General features: G+C 49.3%; 1 protein-coding gene across 7 annotated transcripts in view; it reads left to right on the top strand.

Moving 5' to 3' along the window:
• Positions 1 to 24,247, top strand: part of rptor (regulatory associated protein of MTOR, complex 1) — a 150,209-nt gene that overhangs the window by 116,965 nt on the left and 8,997 nt on the right. For 2 of the 7 annotated variants that reach the window (XM_076293483.1, XM_076293476.1), the window contains exons 22-30: positions 4,915 to 5,033; positions 9,535 to 9,638; positions 10,386 to 10,602; positions 11,355 to 11,465; positions 15,881 to 15,986; positions 17,880 to 17,994; positions 18,711 to 18,835; positions 19,628 to 19,729; positions 22,317 to 22,364. In XM_076293483.1, the coding sequence (XP_076149598.1) occupies positions 4,915 to 5,033; positions 9,535 to 9,638; positions 10,386 to 10,602; positions 11,355 to 11,465; positions 15,881 to 15,986; positions 17,880 to 17,994; positions 18,711 to 18,835; positions 19,628 to 19,729; positions 22,317 to 22,364 (1,047 nt within the window). The remainder of the gene's footprint in view (positions 1 to 4,914; positions 5,034 to 9,534; positions 9,639 to 10,385; positions 10,603 to 11,354; positions 11,466 to 15,880; positions 15,987 to 17,879; positions 17,995 to 18,710; positions 18,836 to 19,627; positions 19,730 to 22,316; positions 22,365 to 24,247) is intronic. The other 5 variants (XM_076293520.1, XM_076293490.1, XM_076293498.1 and 2 more) reach the window with 5 other exon arrangements.

The following is a 24,247-nucleotide window of genomic DNA, read 5'->3' on the forward strand; positions in this document are numbered from 1 at the left end:
CACCATTGGAGTATTGTTTTGAAATGGAATGTCCATTCTGTGGGTTAGATGTGCTTCTGTAGGTTGTGCACAAAACTCTTTTGTTTAGGTCTCTGCAGTCTTGATAAAAATTACTTATTTTTTGAGAGTGTACACTTCGCTATTTACTCGGAAAGGAACAATAAAATGGGCTGTTATTTTGCTCACTGAAAGCCTCCAGGAAGACGACACTTTTAAGATGCTGTGCTCTTTCCCACGGGGGAGATGTGCTGCAGACGCACTGCAGTGAGGCTCCCCTACCACTCTGCACACTCTGGAGTTAAGCATGCTGCTAAACTTGTGCAGATGAACCTCGCTTCTGAGGACATGGCTGCTCTGAAAGGTCACACACACACACACACACACACACACACACACACACACACACACATACACACACACACACACACACACACACACGCACAGCCTGATGCTGCGGCAGTGCTGAGCAGTAGGCCCAGTGGTGAGCAGCAGGCTTTTAAGAGGCGGCCGCAGCCCTGCGCGCGAGATGGCCCCACGCTCTCCCCACCCTCTCCCAGAGGAGAGCCGCCGCCAACCAGCACACTCCTGCGGCACTGTCCCCCGCCGTGACCCCCACCACCACCACGCTCCAGTACAAACACAGAGTGCACAGCAATGCATGTGTGAAGGAGGCTTATGTAAGCTACGCCCAGAGCAGTTCCTCCTATGCACCATTGATGTCAAATATTTATTTGATGTGGAGTGTTCATGAAATAGTGATATACTAACCAAGAAACAATATATCAATATCAATGATAATTATAATAATGTAATTATAATGATGTCATGTAATGTAGTTGAGTCAAAGAGAAGCTGAACAGTGGAGGGCTAGTAGATGTAGCCAGTTTGTCCACAATGATGGACTCTCCTGCTCCTTGCTCTGTGTCCACTCATGGGGCAGGATGACCGGAGCCAGGGCTAGCTGTGGCAACAACAACAACAAGTTAGTCACTAGCCACCGCACCGGTGATGGAAGTGACTGGTGGGAGAAATATGTGGTGCTGAGATGGAGTGTCATCTGAGGTCATTCATAGCACCAGCCTGACGATCAAGCTCTATAATAGCCCATTGTAATCCTCATAACTATTAAAACAGTCAAAATTACTAACGTTTCCTGCGGCAGTAAGACCCGTGTGGTTACGTTTCCGGCTCCAGCACCTGTGCTAATTCACACACGTACACACACCGCACGCACACACACGCACGCACGCACGCACGCACGCACGCACGCACGCACACACACACACACACACACACTGCTGCATGGTCTAATGGGGCTTATAAGCCCACAGCATCTGCGGCGGCGGCAGTGCGTTTCTCTGGCTCTTAGCCAGGCAGCGCGGCGGATTAGCCCTTGTGTCTAAGCACACACATGAGAACGGCCTCATTAGCATCAGTGAGGGGAGATCAGCCATTGAGGAATGGGGAGGTGAATCTCTTATTACAGCCGGCTCCCCAGACGCCCCCGACGCCGCCACTCTGCAGCGCAGCGCTGCATTAGACCGCACTCTCTCAATCAGATTTGGATTAAAGGCTCAATACATCACTGGAGGGGGGGGGGGGGCTGCCCTTATAGGAGATGGCCATATAGATCCTGCGCATCTCGTGCTGGTGGAGGGTTGAAATGTATGTGTTGGATCATAATCAGTGCCACTGTCATGTCTCGCTGTTGCTCTTTACCTCCTCATCACAGCAGCAGTGGCAACATGGCCTCCATTTAGCTTCATCTGCACAACAATACAGTACAGCCGCCATTTTAGATGTGTGAATAATGTGCCAGTGGTCTTGACATGGGAGAGAGTGCTTACGACATGGCCAATGATTACAAAAAGCCCGTCCATTTCCATTCTGCTGGCTCCACTACACCTGTGTCAGTGCATTTCCGAGGCTTTTAGACGTGAGAGGAGGTGAGGAGTCTGAGTGGCACTTTTCTGCAGTGATATCCTCCGTCTCATAAAGGAGTATGGATTGCGCTCGGACGAGTGGACGTGGGTGTGATAACTCATTTTGTAGTAGACATTTCACCGCCGGCTTGCACTTTTCTGCAGCGCAGGAACAAATAAAGAGAATGCTTCACCAAGAAGTGAAACCGCAATTGTGCTCAGCATATATAGTCATGAAAGAATGAAACCTGGCGTTGTGCAGAAGGTAAATTGCACTCCAGTATTGATGTATTGATCGGTTGCAAAGTTTGTATGAATGAAAAGGTAAGACATTCTTTTAGTATTCCTGGGCTACCTTGGATGTGTTAGTGTCACCATAATCCTCAAAGCAGTGGTGTATTACCAGCATATTGTCAAGTAGGTGTCCCATCCAAGTTCTCCCTCCAGATCTCTGAGGGTGACGGTCTCATATGAGATGTTGTCGAGCACGGGCTAATCTCATCCGTGGCGGTGAGAGTGACCTTGTGCAGGCTGCTGCTGGCGCCGCTAGCTAACCTCATCCCAAATCACCTGGCCTTCACCCTCCATCAGCTCCTCTCTCCGTCTCTCTCTCTCTCTCTTTCTCTCTCTCTCTCTCTCTCTCTCTCTCTCTTAATTCCCTCATTCCACTTGTTCCCATCTCTGCCATCCTTTCTCCCCACACAATTTTTGTTACTCCTGTAATCAGCTCTTGTATTGCCCCCCACCCCACACACACACACACACACACACACACACACACACACACACACACACACACACACACACACACACACACACACACATAAACACACACACACACACACACACACACACACACACACACACACACACACACACACACACACACACACACACACACACACCACCCCTTCAGACTAGCGTGTTGTTCCCTCCTGTCTGCCTCTCTCCCATTCTTCCTGTCCTGCTCTCTACTGCTCGGTACCTTCCTTTGTAATGTTTTTGCTCGTTTTTGTTTGTCTTTCATGATTTGCACAGTTGTTAAAATGTGACAGTCTGATGCAGTAAAAGTCTTTTTGGTGAAATTTCAAACTCTTTCCCTCCCTCCTTTCTTCTCCATTCCTCTATCCCCCTCTCTCTCTCTCCGTCTCTGCGTGTCTTCTCCGTTCCTCTATCCCCCTCTCTCTCTCTCCCTCTCTCAGTCTCTGTGTGTCTGTCTGAGGTGTGTCCCAGCAGTCCTTACATAACCTCTCTTCTCTGCAGTTAGCATACACAATAGCACAGGAGGAGGCCGATGCTAGCCTGCCGCTCTGTGGGGGGATGATCTAAAGTGAACACGGGCAACTAGCGGGTAGTTACAAGGGTGTTCTGTTTCTGCTCTATGACCTGAAAGCACGAAAGAGTGCGCACTTAAAAGCTGAGCTTTCAAATGGTTTATTTGCAGGACATAAGAGGCAACCGACCAGCAACTTTTCTGTAGTGCTGGACTTGTTGAACACTTGTAGCGCAAGCCAGGACCGTTGAGCTCCTAAGTGGGCAAACTGGGCATTAGGCCACACAGGTGCCCTCACTCGACCAGCTCCTCCTCCTCCTCCTCCCCAGGGACTTGCGTAAGTTTCCCATCCCGCCGAGCGTGAAATCCTAATTCATTTGCAGTTTCTTTTACTGCTCTCGTTGTTACATGCCTTTACTATCAGTCGTAATTTGTGATGTAGAAGGGTTTTGAAGAGAGAGAGAGAGAGAGGGGGAGCAGATAGAGGTAGGGAGGGGTAGAGGAGGGAGGGAGGCGGTGGCGGTAGCACTGATGATCAGTGGGGGTGGGGAGGAAGTCCCCGGAGATGGAGTTCAAGAAGCTCTCTGGATCGAGTATGTGCTAGTCATCGCACACGCAATGAATGCCAATGACTCGGGGCGCGTTCCTCTGCTACACCCCCCCCCCCACCCCACCCGCTCCACCCCACCGGCTCCTACAGTAAACAACTCCATGGGGGGGTGGATGTGAAGCTGTCAGCGCTACAGCCAGCGCCACCGTGGGGGGGCCCGGAGACAGATCCACACAGGCAAACCCAAGCTGACAGATGCTGAGAAGCATGTTGGCGAATCAGCTCACCGCAAAAAAAGAGAAAAGCAAAAACACAAAAAGTAACAGAACAAGGGGCAATATTTACCAGTTGATGAGAAGAAGGCGAAACGATTTGGAACTCCTCTTGGTGTCAGAGAGCCACCAGGGGACAAGGCTTAGTGATGGAAATGAGTGACGGGCTTTCAACAGGCCTCAAAAGCACAAAAAGTCGACCACTTGTGGGGGATGGCGTGTGTGTGTGTGTGTGGGGGGTGGGGTGGGGGGGGCATTTATGCAGGGGAACGAGCGAGCAAAGGAATGTTAATGTCACCTCAAAATGGTGGAGCACTCCCCGGAGAGAACGTAAAATGTCAGTCAGGCCTCAACCTGTTGCCCTGCGAGACGTGGCGTGGCGTGGGGTGCGTAATGATTTCTGTTCGTGATAAAGATGCCTAATGATGGCTTCTGCCCTGACATCCGTCACATTCAGAAGAGGGATGATTCGCCCGCACTGAGCGCCTCTGCAGTTCATTTTTCTCTCTGCCAGTGGCTGTGTGTAGTCTCACTTTGATATTGAATTTAATACACCAAACAAGTGACACATTTCCTAAACAAATCGGCTTGGTCGATTTATTTGGTTTTATTTACCAAATTAATCAGAGGAGTTCCACAACTCTGAAGATGTATCTTTATTTTTTATGTTGACGAATCAGAAGGTTGACATGGAATGAGATGAAGATGGATCACATCAGTATGAAATAAATCTCCTGAACACCAACGCTTACTCAAAACAGTTTTACCTTCTATGGAAGGTTCCTAGAACTTCACAACTCACAACAACTTCTCTACTCAAATCTGTTGTCATATCTTTCACAAAGTAAACTTGATGCTCCTGATCTAAAAGTGCTCCCCAAACGTCTGTCTTTTCAGGTGTGTCGTTCAACAGCGTCTACACCCAGATCTGGAGGGTCCTCTTGCACTTAGCGGCCGACCCCTTCCCCGAGGTGTCCGACCTGGCCATGAAGGTCCTCAACAGCATCGCGTACAAGGTAATGAGAGATCTGCGCCTCCTCAGCACTCTCTCTGCACAGGCCCCATCTCCACACACACACACACACACACACACACACACACACACACACACACACACAGACACACAGACATGCCACACTGGCTCCATCTCCACACACACACCCAGACATGCCACACTGGCAGCCCTCTTGGCTCTCTACGCCTCCACAAGCCGTTAGTATTGTGAAAATGCAATTAAATGGCAATGGCTCCCCAAAGGCCCGGCTGTGTGTGCGGGGTTGGTATGTGTGTGTGTGTGTGCGTGCGTGTGTGCGGGGGGTGTGTGTGTGTGTGCAGGGTGCAGCGAGCTCACTCATAAGTTAAAGGGGTAATAACCACAAGCGGCTCCCCCCTTCTCCGTCTTGTTTTATCTCCGCTGCTGACATGGACAGTCCCCACGTCGCCAGCGGGGCCCCTCGTCGCTGCTTTAAGACCCCCTGCCGGCCGCAGCGGTGCCGGTGGTGCCGCGGCTCCAGCGCTAGCAGGCGGCTAATGAATTACCCGAGCAGAGCAAAAGGGGGTGTGGGGGTGTCCTGCGGTGCCTCCGCTGTCTCAGGGCTCGTCCCGAGGATGCTGCACTGCGCCACGGACGCCGGCGAGATGCTCGGCTCTCTGAGGGGCAGCGGTGGGTCTCCACCCTTCTGCTGCTGAGTGTGGCGGGAGGGGGGGTTGTCTGTTCTTCTAGCAAGTCGTCGAGAGTTGAGAGAGGTCAAATTCAGCTACTTTTCTGAACGTATAGTTTGGTGACATTTTGGACTGGATCCCACTGCTGACACAAATATAATCTACCTTCCCATTGGTTTTAAAACTAGCCTCAAGCAAGTTTTCAGATCTCTGCACTGTATCGAAGAGTGTGATGCATACTGTATTGCATTGACACTTAAGATTTAGTTTTTTAGATCTTTCTCTTCCTCCTTTAAAAACACTGTTGATTTTTCTCTCCCAGTGGCTCTCCCCATAACTTTCACATGAGCTGTCTGGTGTATGTTTCATGTGTCAAACCCAAAAGAAATCACATCAAACTTGAGTCAGTGAATGAATCAGAGAGAGGTTTAGCCAGAGATCCTCACCTCGTGTTTCCCGCTCCTTTGATCTTGCGCTTTGAGGCGCTCTGAGAGCGGAGAGACGAACACGCCGTCTCTCCTCTCAGAGATCTAAGATGGCGTAGTCCGGAGGCCGAGGGCGTGCCTCCGCACAGTTCATCTGGAGGAAAACAACCCCTCTCCCTTTGTTCCGTGACCTAAGTAACAGGCCAACAGCTGAGGAAATTCCCCAGTCGGATCACCTGGCCTGAACTAAAGGGACTAATGGGAAGCGATGACTTAGGTTTTTTTATCGATAATGATAAGGAAAGCCTTTCCTTCTGAGGTAGGTTTGTTTATCGATAATGATAAGGGAAGCCTTTCCTTCTGAGGTAGGTTTGTTTATCGATAATGATAAGGGAAGCCTTTCCTTCTGAGGTAGGTTTGTTTATCGATCATGATAAGGGAAGCCTTTCCTTCTGAGCATAGCACAAACTTGTGCTTGAACTCTCGTCAGTGTAAGTCGTGCTTTCACACCTCTGGTGAGCTGCACTTCAAAGGCACGTGCGAAGCAGGGAAGCCGTCTAATCTTACCAGCTGCCTCCACAGATCAGGCTCGGCACACGAGAGAGAGAGAGACAAAATGGAGACGGCGAGTGGGTTTATACATGCAGCGTCATGGAAATGTGGACCGACTTTGAAAGCGAGTGTGATGAGAGTGTGATGCCATTAGCCAAGTGGCTGTTGTAAGGTCTTAAACAGAACTTTGACACCAAGGGTGACAAATTGGTTTTTCTATTTTCAGGGCCAGTAATTGTTCTGTTTTTTTTGTTGTTTTTTTTAAGTGGGACATTAAGGTGTCTCCTCATTAAAAGTTTATTTTTGTAGGATTTTTGTCAGTGCATTAATTGTCATATTGGAAGGCAGTTAATTGGATTTTCACTTGAGTTGAAATGTGTTGGTGCTGGCATGGAACAGTTTTCTACTTCAGCCCGAGTATAATCTGAATGCCAGTGCTCGTTCTCTTCTGGAAACTTGCGTTTACTCATGCTAATTAGAATACATTCATACTCAGATTAAGTTCACCGTATCATAACAATTTGTCCCCAAGTCAGTGTTAATTAGGTAGGATGCTCCTTGTTAGTGTCAGCCAGTGCCTACCATGAATTAATTAGCCTTTAAAAACAAGAAAGCATAATATGGAACTATCTTTGTTATGTTATGCATGTTAAAATTGAAAAACTTTTTGTCATCAAATTATTCCTCATAAAATAATCCTGTAGGATTTGCCATTTTCCCCACACCTTTTATCTTTAAACCAATAGCCTGTTGGATCTTAACCATACGTGACTACCACCATCTTACACCGCCCTTCTTAGAGATGAACACTGTCATTTTCACGTTGATGGACAACGTGATAACGTTAATGAACACAAACGCGCACAAACAAAAGTGCTGCTTTTCACGTCGTTGAATTGCACACCCTTTCCCCAGTTGGGAAGACCCAGTGATAAAAATGTTTTCTGTACAGCTTAATTTGCCAAGGCCTTTAATTGATGAATAAATAAACAGGTGCACTTTTGAGAAAGAACAGCCTGTACAGTGCCCAGGAAACTACACTGGGATTGGCAATAAACCCTGACCGTAATAAAAAACAATTATACTCCACTCTTAGTCTTAACCCTCCCACTGCACAGCAGGAGGAAAACAACCTCGCTACCCTCTTACTTGAGAGATGTAGAGGCCCTCCCTCCCCCAGCATTGACTAGAGGACTGACTAGAGTCAGTGCTGCATATGCCAGTGACTAGGTGTGCCTGATTGTTAATTTTTGAAAAATTTCTTTAAAATACACTTTTTTTTTACATGTATTTTTATTGTTTTTAAAAGACACTTCGGTCAAGTAGAAAGAAACATTGAAAATAATTTGAGTGGGGAAGATGTTGTTGGGGAAGAATTGTAGCCTATGTAAAGACTCCAAATGCAGTTATTATTTTTCATATTTTTATTCTAGTGTAACACCCTCACTGCCTTAATGTCTTCATAGAATTTAAGTGTCTAGGTTTCTGTATTTCATCCTTGTGCTCTCCGATATCTCTATCTGTACTCGCACGAGCCCTTGTATCCTCTTTCCATCAGTATTCATTAGTTCTATAGGCTGCTAATGCAATGCCAAACAGAGTTACCCGATATCACAGCCAAAAAAGAAGCGGCTAAGGTGAAGTCAACGATGAACAAACCCCTCTTGCTGCCAAGCACATCTCACACTTTGCATTGGAAATGTGCCAATGAAATATTTAAGAGCAGCAAGTACCAGCTTCATATATTTTTTCTGCTCCATTATTCTTTAATGAGTCTTTGATCTTGACGGTGCGGTGCCAGAGTTGCGTCCCTGTCCAATCACCCGGTAAGATTCACATTAGCTGACTGGACTGTTGCTCAGGCCCCTGGTTCCCCGGTCACCGGACGTGCGCTCATCACCGCGTCAGCCGAGGTCGAGGTGCATCAGGTTTTCTTTTCCTCTGATTTAATTATTTTGCGAGATTTCCTCAAGGGTGTCCAGTGACGTATCCAAAGCTATTATTTTCACGTGCACATATCTCGAATGAGATGCAGCGGACGTTTTCTCAGGTTGATAATATAATTGATTTTCTCACATTGACACTTTTTGACGCTTCCTCGACAACAAGTTTGTTTATCTCGCTTGTGTTTCATTATGTGTTTGCTGCCGTGATTTATGCCTTTCTTGTCTCTCTGTGTAATTAATATTTTGTCCCTGAAGTGGGGAGGCTTTCAGAGTAGAGCCTGGCACATTTCCATAGTAAGTGTCAATTCTTTGCCTACCGTTTCCTTCATTTATTTTCACGGCTCCATTTTTAATGAAGCACCGGCGTGCAAACACAAGCAATTAATGTCTCCGCACAAACCCAAACATGCCAGCAACCCCCCCCCCCCAAACTCATGCTATCAGCTAGTGGGAATTAGCATAGAAATCAAATAAAACCTCATCTCCAGATGGCAAAGAGAGAGTTGGAGTGGGAAAAAAACTGTGCGATTGTTTGAATGGTGTACAAGTTTGCCTCTGTCGCTTTCCGTAAACTAGTTTCTACCCATCAGTGTTTCATTACTTCTCTTGTGCCAATTATGCCTCATACTGTTTGGTTGAGAAACACTTAATGCATCGTTCTGCCGTTAGTGATGATGGCGTCTGCTGGTGAGTGCCTATCAGAGGGAGACACAGGCCTGCTGCTGGGCTGCGCGCTGATTACAGCTGCTCTTCATTTCCGCTCTCGTGGGTTCTAATCTGTCCAATCGTCCTCCGGCCAGCTCGTTTGCTCCGCTCGGAGACGCCGTGATTTCCCACGCGAGTCTTAAGCATGCTGTTTTTGAGACCATGCTGTGGCGCCGCTGTGTCAGGTGCTGTCCGTGAGTGCTGTTGTGTGTGTGTGTGTGCTGCAGGCTACCATGAACGCCCGGTCGCAGAGGATCCTGGACTGCGGCTCGTCCACGCAGTCGGCCCCGGCCAGCCCCACCAGCAAAGGCACACACATACACCAGGCTGGGTGAGTTACCCAAGTTCCACGTCCTTACTTACGGCCACACACTCACACAGCTCCACACTTACAATGTTTTCCCTGGGATTGCAAATACACACACACACACACACACACACACACACACACACACACACACACACACACACACACACACACACTCTCTGAGACCTGGACCAAATTCTCCACTATCACAGCAAACATACGCTGTAATCTCTCAGCCATTTGATCGTAAAGACACATTGTCACAAATGCTCCACAAACAACAGTATCCTAATCAGCCTGATAGCACAAGCACACATTAGTAACACAGAAGCACAGTAGAACAAGGTTCATGATTCAAAACATGAATTTTGTTCTTTTCCCAAAACTGACTCTCTCTAGCTGCACACTCTGGACTTCACAAGCAATGCACGAAAGGCTCCCTGTGAGTTTGTTTGTTTCCTGTGGAGCCAGGTGTGTTTGAACCTGCCGTTCTTCTGAATGTAATTAGTGTCTATACGTCCTTCTTTATCGTAACGTGCATTCACTAGGTGCAACACCTAGCCGGGTCCGTGTAGACACTAATTCAGAATAGCGGCAGGTTCAAACACACCTGGCTCCGCAGGTAATAACTGAGCTCACCGAGAGCCTTTCGGGCAACTAGCCCGACTAGCAAATTGCCCGTCCACACCACAGACTCCAGTGTCCATCAGTAGAACAGTACTGTGCTGCATGTTTGCCTGACAGACAATGACTCTGCCCTGCGTCTTGCAGTGCGCCCCACAGATCCAAACGCTGTTCATCTCCTTCCAGTGGCTCCCCACCCATGCCCAGTGCCAGCAGCTCCAGCCTGACCAATGAGGTGCCCAAGCCCCCCGCCCGCGACGCACCCCCTGCCCGGCCCCCCTACACGCCGACACTGGGGGGCCAGGCGCCCCACTCGCACCAGTTCCCCCGTACCCGCAAGATGTTTGATAAAGGGCCCGACCAGGTAGGACTCCGGAAGGCTCCGGAAGGATCTGCTGCCAGGCTTCTCTGTGAAGAAGCTGCTGTGGAAAGTCGTGTTGTTGTTGTTGTAGTTGTTGTTGTTGTTCTTTAGGGAAACAAATGGATTGCCTTATATAACAGGATGGAATGGAAGCTGAATTAGGTGTATTGAAAGTTCTAGAGAAGCATTCACTCTGTGGTCTGATGGCCGTGCTGTAATAAGCAGTATGCTTTTGTACCTATTGATTTTATTGTGCAAGTTGAAGGTCGAGGAGAAGTATTGACAAAATACATTAATCATGCTCTCTGACATTGCAATAATATACTGACTAATTCCTCTCTGCCTCTCTCTCCCGTGTGTGTGTGTGTGTGTGTGTGTGTGTGTGTGTGTGTGTGTGTGTGTGTGTGTGTGTGTGTGTGTGTGTGTGTGTGTGTGTGTGTGTGTGTGTGTGTGTGTGTGTGTGTGTGTGTGTGTGTGTGTGTGTGTCTGTCTCTTTGTCCCGTCCATGTCTGGTCTGTCTGCGAATGTTCTGCTTCTCTGTGTGGTTTCCTGTCTGACTTTTGTCCGCTTGATGGAATTTCACTTTTTCCTCTCTCCTCATTTCTCTGATGGAACACTGCTGTTTGTGTGTGTGTGTGTGTGTACGCACGCGTGTAAATGTGTGTGCGCGCATATGTTTTTCTGTACTGTCCCTGTCTGTTCTCTTTGTCTCTGGATGTCTCTGTCTGTCTGTGTGTCCGACCTGTGCGTGCCAGGCGGCGGAGGATGGAGACGACCCGACCCCACACAGAAACTACATCAGCGCCACCATGCAGACAGGCCTGTGTGACTGGAGCGCCAAGTACTTCGCCCAGCCCGTCATGAAGGTACACGCACACACACACACACACACACACACACACACACACACAGACTACATGCATCATCTGTACTCAACAGTGTTCAAACCCCCATGGCCTTCTCTGCTCTACAGCATTTGATGGCTTGAATGCACCATTACCACAAGTGCAACAATGCTTCTGGTTCTCTCTAATGCCATGTAGCCCGTTGAGATGATCTGAATGGTTTTCTTCACCAGAGAGGAGAGTGCACAGTGACTGTGATGAGAGCATGCTGACGGTTTCTGCTTGTACAGACTGTCAGATAAACAGATGAGCAAAACATATCATCTGAGCACATTTCCATAAAGAGGCTTTTCTGAATGGTATTAAAAGCTTGCTGTAAATCATAGATCAATATGTGATTTCATAGAATGCAACTGCCACTGATTGTAACCACAAACAATCTTGGGACTTGTTTTGAAGACTCGTTAGCACGTTGGATTAGCCACTTGTCTCCACAGAGGCCCTTCCCCCAGGAGGAAGCGAGCGCATCGCTGGCCGCTAGCTATAGACCCAGTCTAATTGGCAGGGTGGCCTGTGATGTAATTAATAATGCACTGCATTATTATGCTTGAAGATCAGTGGGGAGTGTTCATTAACGGTCACACACACACACACACACACACACAGAGACAGACAGCCCAATAAGACGTCACACACACACACACACACACACACACACATCTCCGCACCGTTCTACCTACTCGCGTCCTGGCCATTTCAGAGGCCCCGCACAGCAGTGGAGTAAGTCCTGTCGAACATGCCCACGTGTGCCACCTGAGGAGGTTGGCCACGTTCAACTTCAACCGACAGCTTCGGTGAAAGTGAAATAGTCCTCACAGCACCCACGTTTTCCATGAAGCCTTGGCTTGTAATAAAGATTGACATAGTCAGTGATTTGGAATCAAAGCTTTGGGCCTTTGATGTTGGCGTCGTATAATGTTTGTCTTTAGACACTGGATGGAAGACACGGCGTTATTTTATTGGCTTTGTCGTGGAACACCGTTGAGACGTTGTTCCCGTGTGACGCAGCGCATACTGAGCACGCTGGCTCGCTCGCCTTGACACTTTGCTGACAGTGGCTGCAAGCGTTAAGTCCTTCCTTGTCAACTCGGAGGAACCTTGAAGTCATGTGAGGCTCTCATCACCGGCGTTTGCTCCACCCAGCAACTCAGCTGACCCCCCCCCACCCACCCACCCACCCCACCCCACCACCACTCCCCCTCCACTCCATCCCTCCCTCCCTCTCTTCCTCCCTTCCCCCCTTCCCCTCACATCCTTTCATCCTCCCAGCACTCAGAGAAAGAGGAGGGAAGGCCTGTGTCAGCTCGTCTTCTCCGACTCGGCTGAATCTGCCAAACTTCCTCCGTGCCGTGTCCGTGCCGTGCCCGCGCCTGGGCCGTGCCTGGGCCGTGTCTGGGCCGGGTGGCTCGCCGGCTCCTCCTCACCACTCCTGCGCTGGTGCTGGAGAAGCTGCTGCTGCTGCGTTGCAGGATTTTGAGTGCACTCCATAAACTTCCCTTTAATATCGCCGGCCACCGCTCACTTCCTCACTCACTCACTCACTCGCTCTCTCTCTCGACGCCGCGCAGGTTAGCGGATGCCTGTGTCAGCAATGCTGGCTTGTGGGCATCGGTGGCTGGTCGGTCAGATGTGGCCATTTGTTTACTTTTTTGTGTGTGTGGATGGGATCGGTGAAGTCAAAGTGGACCTTTCAAGAAGAACCGCTCAGTGAAATTCAATATTTTTTGCACTCTTTTCTTGCCCAATTGACTGTGAATGGGAAAGAGCAGGGTGTGTGTGTGTGTGTGTGTGTGTGTGTGTGTGTGTGTGTGTAGCATTGGTCCCTGTGGCCGCGGGGCTCAGAGTGTTCATGGAGCTGCAGATCAGACCGGCCTGATCTCGCTTTCTCTCTCACTCCCTCCTCCTCCTCTCTTATCTTTCTCTCTCTCACTCCCTCCTCCTCCTCTCTTATCTTTCTCTCTCTCGCTCTTTTTCATACGCTTGCTCGCTCACTCGCTCCCCTTGTCTCACTTATTCTGCTGCACACATGCACTGCCATTTTTCACCACCTCTCTCTCTTATTCTTTGTCTCACTTATTATGCTGCAAACCTGCACCCCCATTTATCACCTTTACCTCTCTCTCCCTCTCTCTTCTCTGGGTCTCACTCTTCAGAGACTGAAGCCTTCACACACTCCCTCCCTCTCTTTCTCTCTCTCTCTCTCTCTCTCTCTCTCTCCCTCTCTCTCTCTCTCTTTTCTCTCTCTCCCTCCCTCTCTCTCTCCTCCCCACCACACGCCCCCGTGGCAGAGGCTGGTGTAGAGAGTACATGTGCTGGAGAGCCTCATACATTAGCACTGGGCTTGTTTAACATTCTGCTCGTTTCCACCACCCTGGAAATGTGCTTATTAAGCATCACGGCTGGGCAGAGAGGGAGGGAGAGAGAGAGAGAGAGAGAGAGAGAGAAAGAGAGAGAGAGGCAAGAGACAGCGTAAAAGGATGAGGAAAAAGCAAGAGAGAGCGCGGCTCCATTAGGGTCCATTAGCGTGATCCTCGTGTTATTGCCGGTTGCTGTCAATAATGTTAATGTGAGGCAGTGCTGAGGCGTGAGGAGGAGAGGCTGCAGGAGAGGAGAAGAGAGGAGAGGAGGGGAGAGGAGAGGAGAGGAGAAGAGAGGCTGCAGGAGAGGAGGGGAGAAGAGAGGCTGCAGGAGAGAAGGGGAGAAGAGAGGAGAGGAGAAGAGAGGAGAGGAGAAGAGAGGAGAGGAGAAGAGAAGAGAGGAGAAGAGAAGAGAGGAGAAGAGAGGAGAGGAGAAGAGAGGCTGCAGGAAAGGAGAAGAGGGGAGAAGAGAGGCTGAAGGAGAGGAGAAGAGAGGAGAAGAGAGGAGAGGAGAAGAGAAGAGAGGAGAAGAGAGGAGAGGAGAAGAGAGGAGAGGAGAAGAGAAGAGAGGAGAAGAGAGGAGAGGAGAAGAGAAGAGAGGAGAAGAGAGGAGAGGAGAAGAGAGGAGAGGAGAAGAGAAGAGAGGAGAAGAGAGGAGAGGAGAAGAGAGGAGAGGAGAAGAGAGGAGAGGAGAAGAGAGGAGAGTGCAGGAGCGGACAGCTGTGGACAGCACCTCCTAAAGCCCTCGCTCACTCCAGCACGTGGCTTTTCATATTCACTTTCTCGTTCTCTCCATTGTCTTTCAGCTTCTCTCCCTTGCTCTGTCTCTCGTTCAGACACACACAGGTACGCATGTGGTGTATATCCAGACTTGGGCTTGTGTCTTTCTCTTTTCTAATCATGTATTGCTTTCTCTCATTATCTCTTCCTCACTTTCTCTCTCTCCCTCTCTCGGCTTGTCTGTTCACACACAGCACTGTTCTGTAAGTAGCACAGGCCGCAATCACTCTTCACGTGACCCAGTGGATGTCTAATCCTGGAATGGAGGGGGTGGATGGGCTCTTGAAACAGACACTGGGTTTCCTCTATCCAAAAGTTTTTTTTTATCAGAGCTTCACAAACAGCTATGAAAGTTTATCTCTTGCCATACCCCCAACACACACACAAATACACACACACACACACACACACACACACACACACACACGGAAAATAAGTCTCCCACTGTCAGGCTCTGTCCAAGTGAACCACATGGATTTGTCACCGCATGGGCCCGGTCAATAGCAAACATCCCCACTAGCCCTCAGCACTGCCCTCCAGTGCACCGGCTCTCCCCACAAGTCTGATCGGGTTACTCACTCAGCCCACTGTTAGGAGCACAAAGGCTGGCACAGTACCACACCAAGTCCACACACACACACACACACACACACTTCTCCCGAGGCTCCCTGGCTGGTGGAGACGCTGGAATCGATAAGTGCTAATTAACCGGTGCGGCTCGCGCTCCCCTCCGAGGGCGCCGTGGCGGAGGGAGAGGCCGCGGCCCGAGGAAGTGCCCTCCCCGATTCCCCTCATTAGTGGGAGCGCGGCTAGCGGCGCGCTAGCGCTGGAAGCGGCCCAGGCGGGAGGAGAGCGAGCGCCAGGGCTTCTGTAGAGGTGGAGGGAGTCGACAAAGCACCGGGGCTGTAGAGGACGGAGAGGTGGAGGAGGGTTGTGCTCATCAATGAGATGGAGGACTAAACGAGCGAGAAGAAAAACAACATTTTGCGCGTTGAGAGATCAATTCCAACGGGGTCGCTTTTAGCACCTCTCTGCCTGCGGCTTTGAAATAGGGTGTGTGTGGGGGGGGGGGGGCACCCAATGTGTGGCCGGTGTCGTGTGTTTCTGGGGGGAAATGACAGAAGGGAGGAGTAGAGTCTGCTTCGGCGGAGCTCGCAACAGTATGTCCTACTGTGGTGTTTGAGTGTGTGGAAAACGTATTTATTTATTGACGTCCCCATTTGCGTGCTGTTCCGGCAGATTCCAGAGGAGCACGACGTGGAGAGTCAGGTGCGGAAGGAGCGGGAATGGCGCTTCCTGCGGAATGCTCGCGTGCGGAGGCAGAGCCAGCGCATCACGCAACGGGGTGAGCAACTTGTGCGCACACACACTCACACACACACACACACACACACACACACACACACACACACGTTTGTTGAGTCACTACCTAGAAACTCAGTGAATGCATTAAGGAAGTGATGTAGAACTCATTTCAGCTCTCATGTCTTTTCCTGGGTTCCTCCTGCTCTCCCTTTGCACGCCTCTCTGCCCGACGTCCCCCTGATGCGTGCGCTCACATGCACTAATCACCGGATATGAGGCCTTCCCTTTTAAATCATCCCTACTTATTTATCTCACCAGCCATGATGCTACAGTACTGCCAACATGATTTCTGCGGAACTGATTGTAATGGACACTAGTCCATTCTTCTTTAAATAACGGCGACAGCCAAGTTGACTGGCTTAGAAAAAAGAGAAACAGGAACGTTTTGAGAGAGGAAAGATAAGCTGTGGATTTGGGGCAGTGAGTAACGGTGTGGAGAGGCAGGGCTTAGCTGCTGCAGCCACTACTGACTCTGCTGACGCAAATGCTGTCTAAAGATTTGTAAGAGAACGCTCCCCGAGGCAGAGAAGAGGAGACAAGCGTCTCCCCCCCCCCCCCCCCCAACCCCTCACCCCGCTTAAGGCATGCGCAGTAAACACGTCCGAGTGGGAGCCCCCATCTCTCTCTCCTCCTCTCCGCTCATCTCTCTTTCCTCTCCTCTCCTCTCTCTCATCTCTCTCCCACTCTCTCCCCCCAGTCTGGCCCTCTGAAGTCAGTGGAGGCTCAAACAGAATGGATAACGCACCCACGTCACTCTCTTCCCCAAACACACATCAGCACATGTACTCAATCACTCTCTCTTTCTCTTACACACACACACACACACACACACACACACACACACACACGCCACATGTGCTCTTGATGCCGTAAGCCTGTGTGCGTCAGAGCAGGAGAGCCCAACGCATGCACCCCCCCCCCACCCCCCCAATTCCACTCACGACTCCCTTCATCCAGGCTTGCTTCCATCCTCTTGAAAAGAGAGAGGGACACGGCTGCCCTCATTCAAATGAAAAGGGAGGGAGGGGGGAGAGGAGAAAGGGAAAGAGAGAGAGAGGGGGGGGGGGGCTCACCAGGCCTTTCATTCTGCTGGTATGAAGACAGATGTGAGACTAAGGGCTGAGCTACACCAGGCGCGTAACTGAAGCGTTCCGTTCGCGTTGCGTCTGCTGCAACAATTAGCTTCCATTATAATCAATGGAAGTAGCTACACCAGACGTGACAGTGGGGCGTACGTTCGAAAAAAATAGACCATTCATCTGAAATGGATTTTACGCGTCGCGAACGGAGCGCTTCAGTTACGCACCTGGTGTAGCTCATACCTAATGCAGCCAGGCATTCATCTCCCTCATCTACAGTAATATGAGATGTTTGTTTAAAACGCCATTATATTATTCAGGCTGCGCCACTCTGATGTTTATTTCCACGCCACCAGAAAGAACAAAGTTGCAGAGCGAAATGCAGGAAACCATCGATCAGCAGCACGTTCTCTGCTCTCTCTATTACAAAATGAAAGGCAGTGCCAAATCTGGGCCAGTAGCACCAGTGAGGTCGTTTCTTCTTCTGTTTGAGGTAGTATCATGATAAATGCGATCCAAGCCTCTAAAGATGCCACTGGCCCCCAAAGGGCCCAGATCAGAGCACAGTACCAAACTGAGAATCTGTTCTTGCTGTTCTTTTTCCTGCTGCGACAAATAACCCGGAACATTCTCCCTGTTGCCATGAAACGGGCTCGATTTGCACCAGGCAACCTGGAATATTCTCCCTGTTGCCGTGATTTGCCGTTGATTGCCGTTGCTCGATTTGCACCAGGCTCAGATTGAGTTGTAAGACTAACTGCCGTCACCTCTGACCAAAAGTTCCTCTGTTCCAGGTGTGTCTCGGCTAGACGACCAGATCTTCATCAACCGGAACCCTGGCGTTCCGTCGGTGGTCAAGTTCCACCCCTTCAACCCCTGCATCGCTGTGGCCGATAAGGACAGCATATGGTGAGTGTGGAGACCTCAGGTGAACGGTGACGGTGAACCTCATCTTTGGCATACGACACAGCAAAAGCACAAGCGCCAACAGTCCGAATTGATTTCATATTTATCCAAAGTGCTGCTCAGCAATACCTGAGAAGTGGTTTCATACTAAGCAGCATCTTCCATAGATCCATCATTAAGTTGGGTCTTTCAATCAGGTCTTTTGACACAACGCATCCCAGGCAACTTGGGGCACTTCAAAAGCACTCTGGCCAGGTTTTGGGGTCAGCGCTCCATCCGTCCCCATCCATCGCTCACATTTGGGTCACTTCCTTCAGTACACCTCAACAAAGTTTGACAGTCCCCGAGTTTGCAAAGCTTGCCCGGCTGATGAGAGGTGACAGTTTGAATGCCGCTGACTCAAGTTCTCCTCAATCCTCTTGTCTGTCAGGAGCGAAGAGAACTCGAGATGGTGCTCTGACTGACAGACGGGTGACCCACATATGGGAAGTGGCACAGATGGATATATAAATATGATATACTGATGCACATAGCCTAGGCTCACCCCGCCACCAACTCCAGGCTGCTGTTTGATGTCCCGAATTATTTTTGGGGCAAAAGTTTTAATGAATCTCTAGAGATTGTTTTCGAGAGCCCCAGATGGCTTCTGGGCCGATGTGTAACTGAATAACAGAAAAGTCTGTGTGTGTCTGTCTGTGTGTGTGTAAACATATTTGTAGCTTTTGGGACTGGGAGAAGGGAGAGAGGCTTGATTACTTCTACAACGGCAACCCTCGCTACACACGCATCACGGCCATGGAGTATCTGAATGGACACGACTGCTCACTCCTGCTCACAGCAACCGGTCAGTCCTCCTGTCCGCACCGCGTGTCTGCACAACATACTGAATGTGCTCATTTACTAGTGCACTAGTGCCACAGTACAGATTTAACTATTTTAACATGTTTTTCCCAGATGTATTAACAATAAGGGAACTTGCTAACTGCTAAGGGACGTTTTTCCAGTAGGGATGATTCATAACATATAGGATAATTATTATATATATTTTACCTGTATTAAAATATAGTATAATATAATTGCTAATAGGTCACAGAAAAGATATTTTAGTGACGTCAGTAAAGCCAGTGCTTTCAGGAAACATAAAACCTTTATATTTTCTGCCTTTAAAATTATACAGAAGTTTTGTTAAGATTAATGCCAGTGTTCTTTTGTAATGTGTATGCACCAGCAGAGTTTATATACAGTCTGTATCTGTAGTCTGTAGAACTTGCCATTATTCAGCCTTCTCTCTTCATCCTCTCACCTCTCTCTCTCGCTTTCTCTCTGTCTTTCTCTCTCTCCCTCTCACTCTATTGCTTTATCTCTGTCTTTTTCTCTTCATTTTCTCCCCTCCCTCGCTCTCTCTCTCTCCCTCTTGCTCTCTCTCCCTCTTTCTCTCTGTCTCCCTCTCTCTCTCTCTGTCTGTCTCTGTCTCTCTCTATCTCTGTCTCTTCTTCTCTTTCATCTCCCTGGCTGTCTCACCCACACTCTCTCTCCTTTCTCTACATCCATCCTGTTCATCTTTCTTTTTTCTCTCAGTTTCTTGTTCCCTCTCTCGCCGTCTCACTCACACCATGTCTTTGATGTCCCCTGTCAGATGACGGAGCCTTGAGAATCTGGAAGAACTTTGCCGACCAGCGGAACCCAGAGATGGTGACAGCCTGGCAGGGTCTATCTGACATGCTACCCACTACAAGAGGTCTGCACACGCACACAGACAGACACAGTTGCAACACACACAACACACACACACAGTTGCACAACACACACACTCATTCATTTCTATTTGCCCATCTCCCTTCTGTGTGCTCCAAGTCCAAACTCTGCGCTCTGATAAATGACTTCTGTCTGCTTACCTTTCACTGTACGCCTGCCCGCTGGAAATGCAGTGGGAGTTGCTGGACATCAGGGAACTGGTGAGATTTCTATCAGAAACCCCAAATCTGTAACGGTGTTGTTATGCTTTTGATGTGAGATGTTAGTCACAAGTAGACTCAGCCCTTTGTGTCTCAACAACCTACACCCATACTGTACACATCAAAAACCTCACCCATCACATTGTCAAGCATACGTGTTCATGACCAACTATTGTGTTGTACTGTACGTGTATCTGTTATCTGTTCTGTTATGAATGTCGTTTGAAATTCCATTTCACATTTGAGGGAGGGGGAGTGCCCTCATGCCAGGCCAAAGTGGAATCTGACTCCTCGGGTTGGCACGTTGGCACCAAGCGGCGTGCCCCTAGTCAATCATTCAGCCCAAACACACAATTACATCCAATAAATCCAATAAGAGTCAGTGTGACACCTGCCACAGACACAGCACCTGCTCCGCATGTGGGCCCCTAATGAAGCTGGGGAGCGCGCCTGCTCGCCGCAGGCTGGGAAGGACACCCACCCCGTCAGCGCTGGTCTGGGACCTGTCACATTTGGCACACCATGTAGTCGTCATGCTGTATGCTCCGCCACCCACACTGACCCCGAGCCAGCGCTGGGATTCCAAGCTGAAGCTGACACCGGTGATGCTCCGCAGCACTGAGGGGTAGACACGGGCGTAGGCTGGGCCTCCCACACATTGGAAATATGCTGTCAGTGATTCAGACTAGAGATGCTGTTTTCATGGATTTCATGAAATTCATTTTATCTGAGAGAAAGACCACAGTTGTAAGAGACTTGCTCCTTCGTTTTCATAGAGAATGACCAGTGTGGCAGGTGATTTCTCTTTGATAGGAGTTAGAGAATGGCATGTATAGCTTTAGGTAACATTAGACTGTAGTGGCATTAGGTCTACTTTGCTAGTTTTCTTATTTTATTAGACATAGATTTCCTACCGGTGCAGAATTCTAAACCCATATAATCTCCAACATCTCTCTGCTGACTGCTGAGTGGCCTGTTTATCTCTTTAAGAATGGGCTTGATGTTTGTTTTGTCTAGTGCTGTCTCTGAAGGGTGTGTGTTGACCTCATTGTTTAGTCTAGCTCTTAGATGCTAGCACACCCCAGTGGGGATGGTTTTGCTGAGAGGAAAGGGGGGTAAATGTCCACCTCACTGTGGTTGTGACCTGCTACCGTGTGCAGGACCAGCAGTTGTCTTTATCAGTTGAGTTGAGGTCGATCAAAGGTAGTTCTCGGTGAGGGGCACCATACCTTTGCTTCGCAACACACACACACATACGCACACACACACACATTCTCTCTCTCTCTCTCTCTCTCTCTCTAAACCAAAATCCATAACAGTCTAGTCTAGGCTCTCCCCTCACTCCAGCTTATCCCCTCTCTGAAGGCTCACTGGGAAATTCCCCTGCATCCAGTAACCGCTTCTCAAGGCCTTTCTTTAACTGTTTCCATCGTGGCTTTTTGAGGCTCTTTGGCATTGCTTATTCTGTGCACATATGTGTGTATGTTTTCTGTGTGTGTACGTTCAGTGTTAGTGAGTGTGTGTATATATTATCCTCTCCACATCTCCGTTGTGTTTGAGTTTGTATCATCCAAGACTCTTCAGGCAGGCAGAACAAGGCTGGGCAACTTCACTCCTTCTGTAACGTCTCCAGATTAGCTAAACATACAGGCCCTCCCCTCCCCTCCCCGCCCCTCCTCTCTTCCCTATGCTGTTAGTCTGCACCAGGAGAGGCCTCTTCCTGCATTAGCTGGTTTCCTGCGGGCGTGGGGCTGCCATGCGAGGGATTATTGTGGCCTCCTCCCTCAGGCGCTCTCTAGACGAGATTAAGGGCTCTCTCTGCCCTTATTCCCACCCCACCCCTCTCTCTCTCTCCCCACCCCACCCCTGTCTCTCTTGGGTTTTTGGAAAATGGCAGAGAGGCTTTTGGGAGTGGCTCCTTGAAATGCAGAGGGGGGCCTGTACTAGAGGAGTGAGCAGGGTGTTTAATTGGCATATGTCACAGCTCCAGCCTTGTTCTGGCTTTTGCCATCCCCAAGTGTGTGTGTGTGTCTGTGACATTGTATGTACATCTGTTGCTCTGTTTGTGTATCGTGTTTGTGGAATATGTGTATTGTCTTTCTGTCTGTCTGTCTGTGTAACGCGTGAATGGAGTATATGTGTGTTTTTTTGTGTGTGTGTGTGTGTGTGTGTGTGTGTGTGTGTGTGTGTGTGTGTGTGTGTGTGTGTGTGTGTGTGTGTGTGTGTGTGTGTGTGTGTGTGTGTGTGTGTGTGTGTGTGTGCCTCCTTGACTCTAACTCTGTGGTGTCCTTTCTGGCTGGTCTGATGTTCTGACCCCATGTCCGGCCCCTCCTGGCTGAACCGCTGCCCTGTCTGCTCCCCCTCTCACAGGTCTAGCGCGACGTGTCTCCATCTATCTTGACAGGAGTAAGCAGGGAGGTGAGTGCTTCTCTCTTTTCTTTTCTCCCGTATTCTACACACTTCCTCCCGTCCTCCTCCAGCTATTTATTTTTTGTTCTGTTTGTGTCGCACTAAAATCAGCGCCATGCTGTGTGCTGTTGTACCCCCCCACCCCCCCTCACCTCCTCCTTTCACAAACAAACCTTTCATCCAATCACATTCTACCTACAGTTTAGCATAAGCACATTGATTGCCAGTCACTATACCCTCTCCTATTGGCATGGACACTGACATGATGATTATGCATTGTTCTGTAAGGGACGTTTGATTCCTTTAAATCACCAGTGTGAAATCAGGCACCTTAATCGTTCTGTGACTTTTCTCCTGATCAATCGTATGCTGACCAGTTATGGCTGACCAGTTATGACTGTCCTGATCATTTCAGTTTGATTGCAGTTTCATGTGTTAAATATTACACCTGCCTTCACAGGAAACATTTATATTCTACTTGACTTGGTCCTGAAATAGTCTTTCTCTCAAAAAGAACACCAGAGTCTCACTAGTAGTCTTAAGACCCTATTAATAGCCTCGAGTCCTTAAAACAAAAGCAGCCTGTGAAAGAGACTCACTGCACCAGACTACAAACAATATCTACAGGGCTCAACATCTTTAGCCTTCACAGTTCTCCACCTGTCATTGGATAAGGGGATGAACAGGAACTAAAAAACATAAAAGGGAAAAACGAGTAAACAAGAGTAAACAAAACAGCCCCAGTGCCCCCGCCCTGCTCGCGCGTGGTGATTGTTTGGTGTGTGGGTTAGCATGCAGAGCGTGCAGGTGGAGCCGGCAGGAGTGTTTGTGTTTGGGCTGAGGGGGGAGTTTAGCGCGCTCAGGCCTCATTACACGCCCGGCCGACGCCAACCCCACCACGCGCATCCCCCACCCCCCTCCCTCCCTCCCTCTCCACCCGTGTTTGTTCAGGATCTAATCATACCACTCTGCTCCTAGCTCAGAGATCCACCTCATGAAGCCATTCAGCAGACACCCCATGATCAGGTGTTCTGGAGACCGCACACAGTAGCAGCCATTTTGTGCCTGGCTAGGTGCAAGTGTTGTAAACGGACATGAAGTGGGGCAGAGTCCATTCACATGGATGGGCAGCCCTGTTTGAGGAAGTTGTTGTCAGATGAAGTTAGTTTGACTGGAAACTTGTGTGAATTTGGACTGTGTTTACCGCCCGTGGCACAGTTGGCACCGCGGAGAGTGTGCCCTACTCCATATAGCTGTTTACTGGCTTCTCATTAAAGGGGAATCCTTGGCACTGCAGGACCGGACTGGCCACGACACCGCCGGCTCCAACAACATGAGCCGTGCACAACATGGGCTTCAGCAACATGTGCCGTGCACAACATGGGCTTCAGCAACATGAGCCGTGCACAACATGGGCTTCAGCAACATGAGCCGTGCACAACATGGGCTCCGACAACATGAGCCGTGCACAACATGGGCTGGAGAGGACCAGGGCCAGTATCGAGCCCAGTGGAGCCCCAAGTCTGTGTGGGAAACGTTTCAAAGACAGTCGTCGTCACACGTCAGTGTTGGTGTAAGGTGCTCGAGAGAAAACACCTTTGGTGTGAGAAGATTCTGATTAGTTTGGGAGTGTCTGCTGCTCCGCACAACAGACTGAAGCTCCAGAAATAAACGCTGAAAGACAGAGATGAAAATGGGGAATAGTGAGATAATGAGAGGAGAGGAAGAAAAAAAAAACACTGCAACGCTCTCAATTAACTCCGGCTAAACAAAGCCAGTCTGCGAGAGAAGAAATATATTCCTCGGAATGAGACACTTGAAAGAAAGAGTGTGGGAGAGATTGGGCGATGTGGACAATAGAGAGATATGAAGGCTTTGTGATGTTGAATACC

Source organism: Alosa pseudoharengus, unplaced genomic scaffold (genome assembly GCF_046254945.1).
Source record: "Alosa pseudoharengus isolate Yale_2024_CS ecotype anadromous, Long Island Sound unplaced genomic scaffold, YU_APseudo_1.1 YU_APseudo_1.1_scf_1, whole genome shotgun sequence".
In the NCBI taxonomy this organism is placed as follows: Eukaryota; Metazoa; Chordata; class Actinopteri; order Clupeiformes; family Clupeidae; genus Alosa; species Alosa pseudoharengus.